This window comes from Larimichthys crocea, unplaced genomic scaffold, assembly GCF_000972845.2.
Source record: "Larimichthys crocea isolate SSNF unplaced genomic scaffold, L_crocea_2.0 scaffold29856, whole genome shotgun sequence".
Classification (NCBI taxonomy): Eukaryota; Metazoa; Chordata; class Actinopteri; family Sciaenidae; genus Larimichthys; species Larimichthys crocea.
In genome coordinates this window covers 4396-11893 of record NW_020853933.1, presented here as the reverse complement: position 1 = coordinate 11893, position 7498 = coordinate 4396, and the positions used below count along the sequence as shown (strand labels likewise).

Sequence of the window (7498 nt, the reverse complement as noted above, 5' to 3'; positions counted from 1 at the left end):
AACAGTCCTAACATGTATCAGGTTTTACAGCTGTTTCCAAACTTGCTGTTTCACAATTCAGATCAATGCCTGTTGAGGGCAAGAGGTGATGGATTTTGTCTCTAATAGTTATAATTTTATCATTAGAATAGAGGGCTCAATGGAGCTGTGATTCTCTGTTAGCCTGGCTACAGTGCTGAAGAGGAAACCTGGGGTTGTTCTTTTCTCTCTATTAATGAAGAGTAGTAGGCTGCTCTGGCATTACGGAGAGCCTTCCTGTTGTTTTGAGATTATCTTGCCAGACTAGATGAGATTCTTCCAGTTTAGTGGCACGCCATTTGCGTTCAGATTTACGTGCTCTTTGCTTTAATTTACGAGTCTGCTGGCTATACCATGGTGCTAGCCTTCTTTGTTTAATTATCTTCTTTTTCAGAGGTGCAATAGAGTCTAGAGTTGTCCGTAATGAGCCTGTAGTACTATCAACAAGATGGTCTATTTGTGAGGGGCTAAAGGAAGCAGACAAGTCATCTGTTACATTGAGACATGGCATTGAATTCAATGCTGAAGGAATCACTTCCTTAAATTTGGCTACAGCACTATCAGATAAACATCTGCTGTAGGAGTTTCTACACAAAGGCTTATAGTCCGGTAGTATGAACTCAAAGGTTATTAAAAAATGGTCAGACAGAAGAGGATTCTGTGGAAAGACTAGATTAGATTATCAATTTCAATGCCATATGAGAGAACAAGATCAAGAGTGTGGTTCAGACAATGAGTCGGTTTATTTACACTTTGACAAAAGCCAATTGAGTCTAATAGAGAGATAAAAGCAGTACTAAGACTATCATTGTGGTTGTCCACATGAATGTTAAAATCACCTACAATAATTACTTTATCTGTTTTAAGGATCAAGCCTGATGCAAATTCTGCAAATTCAGATAAAAATTCAGAATAAGGACCTGGAGCTCGATATACTGTAACAAATAAAATTGGCTGCGATGTTTTCCAGGTTGGGTGAGTGAGGCTAAGAACAAGATTTTCAAATGAATTATAATTTAGTTTAGGTTTAGGATTTATTAATAGACTTGAGTCAAATATGGCTCCAACTCCACCACCTCGACCAGTACTTCGAGGAACATGAGTATTATAATGACTCGGAGGAGTGGATTCATTTAAGCAACATATTCATCCTCCTGCAGCCAGGTTTCAGTGAGACAGAACAAATCAATTCATAGTCAGTATTAATTCATTGACTGGACAGCTTTAGATGACAAAGACCTGATATTCAGGAGTCCACATTTAATTCTCTTATTTTGGACTGTTGGAGATGTTGATTTAATTTTTATTAAGTTTTTATGATGAACTCCTCTTCTGTTTGTTTTATCTTTAAATAATGTAGGTGGACGGGGGACAGACACAGTCTCTATACTAAAGGACTGGGTGGGCAACTGCTCTAATGGAGGCGCAGAGAAGCGTGTAAGACTGCAGCTCTGCTTCCTGGTCTCAACTCTGGGTTGTCACGGTTTTGGTCGACTAATAAACTTGGCCATATTTCTAGATATGTTGGATGGATGCCGTCTCTCTTAATCAGACCAGGTTTTCCCCAGAAAGGTGTCCAATTCTATGAAGCCCACATCGACATATAGTACATGATCTGATCATGTTGCATCTGTAGCATCTACTTCTTCTTGTTGCCCTTCCTGCCCAACACTTTTTTTGTGCTATTTCATTTTGAAGACTAAACTACATCACGTAGTCTTCATCGGTGGATTGATTTAGGAGCAGTCTCAATGACGACCTAAATCCTATCCTCATATATAATCAAGCTGATTATATCCAAAGCACTTAAACGCTTTCATACTTAAGTTAAGCATGAAAGTGGACAACTACCCCAATTCAAGCATTACTAGTCTGTTCAAGGCCTTTCAGCTGTATCACACTGTTTTCATCATGTTTAACTCGAGTCAATACAGATTCAATTGTTTTGATGTTTCCATAACGCTTGTTATGTGTATTTGTTTTACAGCATATCATAAAGGTCACATTACTGCTAATATTTGACTGTTGTACGTAGAGGAGCTGCTGTCCTGATGCCATCACAGCGTTTTGACACTTTTTCATAAGATTAAAAGGTTGTGGTGTTTTCTCATCACAGGACACAATCCATCATACATCAACTGAATCTGGTTGGAGCCACAAGGTTTTCAGTTAACAATTAAATAAAGTTTTTCTTCAGTGGTCTATCATATCATCACACATCTTTATTAGCATTTTCCACTTTTGGAAGCGAATGTCCAACCAAAGAAAAACAAATGAAGAGTTATGTGTTTTTCTTTAATTACAGAGATAATTAAAAATGCAGAATCTCAACCAGGCTTTTGCGTTATCATCACCACTGGCAGCTCCGTGGATCTGTACTCTGCTTTCATTTGGTCCAGTGTGAAAGCTCGTTGGCACCGTTCCCTGAAAAAAAAATTCTTTCCACTGGATTACGCAACAAAAACAGCAGGAAGTGGAGATAATGAAAGAGTCTGATGAAAGGGGCAATAGAGCATACCACCAGTGGCCACTACCACGAGTCACTGAATAATGATTTTAATTTACAGATGAGAACTCCTTGGTATGGTGCATGCCAACAGCATGAACAGTCCTTACATTATAGACAGTAATAGCAATTATTTTAGATTATAAAACAGCCATTTAAAAGTGTCTCATTCATGCTCTCAATCCTGCCTCTCAGGTGTTCTCTTGGCTTGGACACAGGATCATTTATATACACAGAGCAGTAACAAATACCTTAGACTGCTGCTGCTATTAACTAGCATTAATTCACACCACCAGCAACTAAAACAGCCTCCAACAGTCGATCCACAATCTACTGAGATTAAATATTATCTTGGCAAAGAAAAGCTGCCTGCAGCTGATTTTTTGGATGAAACTGCTAATTAGCATTAGCAATCAATCCCCAGCCGATACAGCAAAATGTTTCATTTATCTGCAACGTGGCTGGGAATCAGTGAAGTCACACTGACTTAGACTGGACATGACTTTGATACTTGTTTGTCTAACAATATTGTATATATTTCAGTTCATTCAGGATAAGGCGGGGTCAGATTATGTTTAGCATCTTTGATTGGTGTATAAGTCAAACCAAATCCAGATGTTTAGATTCAGCAGGAGATATACTTGAAGGTGTGCCTCAGCTGTGCGATGCTATATGTTACAATTACCCAGAAACCACTTCTCTGCTTCTCCACATAAACACATTTCTGAGTAACTCTGCTGAATGCTTTCAGATAGACAGGTCATAGCTCAGTCTTGATCCTGTGCATCAGATCTCTCTGGTCCACCATGTCAGTCTGTCTGTTCCAGCGATGGTAAGCCAGCAGGGCGATGTTCTTGGCGGCTACTGAGCTCATCTCCATGGCACTGCCGGCCAACTCGATGCCATTGAGGTAGTAAAGATTAGGGTGCAGCTCCACAGACGGCAGTCCTCGGCTGCTGCTGTAACAGGGGTAGGCGTGCCACTCTGTCACCTGCACTGAGTAGTACGACCTAAGATTGAGAAGTACAGGAAGTTGTTAGTTTACTTTTCAACACGCCTCAATGTGACAGCGTATTGTCATCAAGTATAATAACTTATGAAGAATCAATACCGTGATTACTTGACCAGAAAGGAAGTGGCTGACCTGAAAAGTGTTTTGAGTTGAGCCTTGTCCAGAGGTTGTGGCGAGAACACTTTATAGACCCCGGCCTCTTGTGGCTGCTTACGCCGGAAGCCTGCCGAGATGTTGACGGGACAAACACTAGCCACGCTGTTGAAAAACAGATCGGGAGTCTCAGTTGTCAAGACGCTGGCGAAGGGGAACAGGCGGGGGTCAGGGAAACCAAAGAAAGAGGTGTTGAGGTAACCATGGACAATGGTTGCTACGGTGCTGTGATAGTTGCCAGGGAGCTGGTCAAAGGGAGGAGTGAAACCTTCGAACTGGACTCCAGTCCTGACACTTTCCTGAAGCGGTGTCGCCAGCACTACAATGTCATAGAGCTCTGAACCCATCCCTGCTGCTGTGGTGTATCTCAGCTGGTACTGGGGAGCCTCCGCTGTAAATCAAATGATAGAAATCAGTCAGTCACTGGTATCTACGGGCATATATAATCTAGAAACATCCAGAACATTTCTCAGGTCTCAAGATGTCTGCACCAACAGGCAAATGTTAATACTGGAATGATAAAGATGCATTTCTATGACAGAGGTAAAGAAACGTGTTTCATACACAGTCTGTAAAGCACGGCGTGAACAATAGATATTTTTTTAAGTACAGATCCATCTGTACATTTGAAACATGGTTTTCATTTATAAACTGTACATAATCCACATGTCTGTATTTTTCTACACTTATGTGGGATGTTGAATCCATGACTTTGTCAGTGATTATTTGCTTCCTTGATAAACCCACTTTGAGTTAGTGATTTACTACATTCCCCATGTCTACTACTGAGACCAGAGTTACTGGACAACCAGCAACAATAAGATAATTAGGAGAATCTTGATAGACAAAATACATGATGTCTGCCTGTAACACATGTTAAATGTTTCATATTTGATTCTGAGATAAAATCATCAGCACTTGTCTATGTTGATGTTTTAGCCTGTAATGAAATTACAATTTCCAAAGAGGAAATTTCCACATAAAGTATTCACAATAATTTATTCAGTTACTGTATATATTTAGTGCACTGTTTATCCTGTCAATATATTATTGTATATTCATATCTACCCCTCTTCATCCTGTATATTACACCCTGTAGACATGTACTTTTTGTCACACCGCGGTGAGGTCAAGTCTCCGCCGTTTCTTTTGGGCGGAGGGCATTTAGGCAAGAGCAATGAATCTAGCCATCTTGGAGAACTGTCCACCACTGTGAGGACAGTGGGGTTGCCTTGGAGAACGGGAGCCCCCGTGACGAAGTCCCATCGAGATGTCGGACCAAGGGTCTGGAGGGGATGGGAAGTGGCTGCCGGAGACCAGCGGACCCGGAGGACGTCTTGTTCCGGGCGCAGAGACCGAACATGCCTCTACGTACTCCCGGACCTCCGGCTCCATGGAGGGCCACCAAACCTCCGGGAGATGGCGAACAGCGTTCTTCTGACTCCGGATGCAGGAAGCAGGAGGTGTGGGCCCCAGTGGACACCTGTGGGCGCATATCAACCGGGACAAACAAACGATTCTCTGGACACCCACTAGGTGACGGAGCCCACCATTAGCCTGCTTAACCTCATTTTCTATTTGCCAGGTCAGGGCTCCAACCACACATGAAAGTGGGAGGATCGTTTCGGATCCTTGGCAACAGGCTCAGGGTCGAAGAGACGAGATAGTGCGTCTGGCTTGACGTTTCGGGACCCTGGCCTGTATGAGAGAGAAAAGGAAGAATCGGTTAAAAAATAGCGCAACCTGGCCTGGCGAGAATTGAGTCTTTTAGCTGTCGTGGGACTCCAAGTTTTTGTGATCTTGTCCGACAATGAATGGATGGTCCGCCCCTCGAGCCAGTGTCCCACTCCTCCAAACGAGCTTGACCGCCAGCAACTCCCGGTTACCAACGTCGTAGTTCGCTCCGCCTTGGAAGTCGCCGTGACAGGAAAGCACAAGGGTGCATCTTACCATCCTGCTCTGACGCTTTGAAAGGATGGCCCCGATCCCCTCGTTAGAGGCGTCCACCTCTACACGAACTGACGTCGAGAGCTGGCAGGTGGAGGATGGGGGCCCGAGGTAAATCGATGTTTGAGATCTCGAAAGGCAGCATCAGCTTCTGGAGACCAGCGGAACTACCTTTGTGGAGGTAAGAGCATGGAGAGGAGCAGCTATTGCGCTAAAGCCTCTGATGAACCGCCTGTAAAAGTTAGCAAACCCAAGGAACTGCTGAACCTTTTTGCGCTATCAGGTGTGGGCCAATCGACCACAGCGCTAATTTTAGCCGGGTCCATCTGCACCTTCCAGGGGCTACGAGTGAAGCCCAGGAGGGAGACAGTGCGGCATGGAATTCACTTTTTTCAGCCTTGACATAGAGCTTTATTTTCAAGAGTCTCTTTAATACTGGGTTACGTTGGTCTTGGTGGGTAGTCAGGTCAGGGGAGTAGATAAGATATCGTCCAAGTATACATACACGAACGGTCGAGAAAGTCTCTCAGCCACATCGTTAATCAAGCCTGGAATACGGGCCGGAGCATTAGTGAGACCAAATGGCATGACCATGTACTCGTAGTGACCGCTAGGAGTATTAAACCAGTCTTCCACGTCTCACCCCTCTCTTATACGCACAAGGTGATAAGCGTTGCGAAGATCCAACTTGGTGAAGATCTGGGCCGTTTGGAGCTGGTCAAAACAGATGACATAAGGGGAAGTGGATAGCGGTTTCTTATGGTTATGTCATTAAGTGGGCTGTAGTCAATGCATGGTCTTAGAGAACCGTCTTTTTTTCCCACAAAGAAGAAACCAGCTCCGGCAGGTGAAGAAAGGGGCGAATCAGTCCAGCCTTCAGGGAGGTATCAATATACTCCCTCATGGCCTCCTTCTCCGGCCCAGAGACCGCGTACAGGCGGCCTTTGGGAATGGTGGAGCCTGGAATAAGATCAATGGCACAATCGTAGGTCGATGAGGAGGAAGTGAGAGAGCCTTGGTTTTGTTAAATACCTCTTTAAGGTGGTGGATAGCAGGAAGGTAGGAGCTCAGGTCGGGTATTCAGGGTCTGCATTGGGATTCACAGTCACAAGTTTAATCATTGCGCCGTCATCACTCGGAGACGGTGTGGTTATGCCTGAGTAGTAAAATCCCTTCCCCAGCCCATAATGGATCCAGTTCCCCAACAATGTGCGGGTTGTGACTGAGGAGGCCATGGATGTCCCAGAACAGCGTATGTGAAAGGCGATTTAATAAAGAAAAACGTATGTGTTCTGTGTGTGTATTGATGCGGACTGGAGAGACTCTGTGTGTGTGTTGATGGTGAAAAGTTCCTGTCCATTAGTGCTCTAGCATGGATGGGCTTAGCCAAAAGTTCAGCCCTGAGGCCTACTTGCTCCGCCAACCCCCAGTCCATCAAGTTTTCATCAGCCCCTGAGTCTATGAGCGCTCTAGTGTGGTGGTAGGGCGTGGTGCATTACCTTAACTGGTGTTAGGCGGCGTGGGACGAGGGCTGTGGCTGGAGGTTGACTCACCTCCCGGGGCTTTCTGGCCGGACAGGCGGCGACGAGGTGATTCATTTGCCGCAGTAAAAGCAGCTGCCTTCTGCTGGCGTCGTCGTCGCTCCTCCGCGTCAGCCTAGCCCTGCCAAGCGGCATGGGCTCCCCTCCCTGGCGCGGAAGAGGGACAGCCGTGCACTGGTGGTGGGTAACGGAGAGCCTGTCTGTCCGGGGCTGTGAAGCGTGGAGTCCTCTCCGGTGGTCGAACCACCCGTGGTTGCCGGAGCTCGCGAACCCGGTTTCTGTCCGGATGGCAGAGGCGATGAGCGGGCCAGGTCCTGCAGG

The 7498-nt window shown here is 45.2% G+C and overlaps 1 protein-coding gene across 1 annotated transcript; it reads right to left on the bottom strand.

Annotated features, from left to right (window-relative positions):
- Window positions 1-2220: 2220 nt before the first annotated feature.
- On the bottom strand, window positions 2221-4102 carry LOC113744921 (prenylcysteine oxidase-like). Its single transcript, XM_027276107.1, has 2 exons — window positions 3669-4102; window positions 2221-3534 (listed from the first exon to the last, which is right to left on the bottom strand). The coding sequence occupies exons 1-2, from the start codon at window positions 4034-4036 to the stop codon at window positions 3285-3287; spliced, it is 618 nt and encodes a 205-aa protein (XP_027131908.1). The 5' UTR covers window positions 4037-4102; the 3' UTR covers window positions 2221-3284.
- Window positions 4103-7498: the final 3396 nt, after the last annotated feature.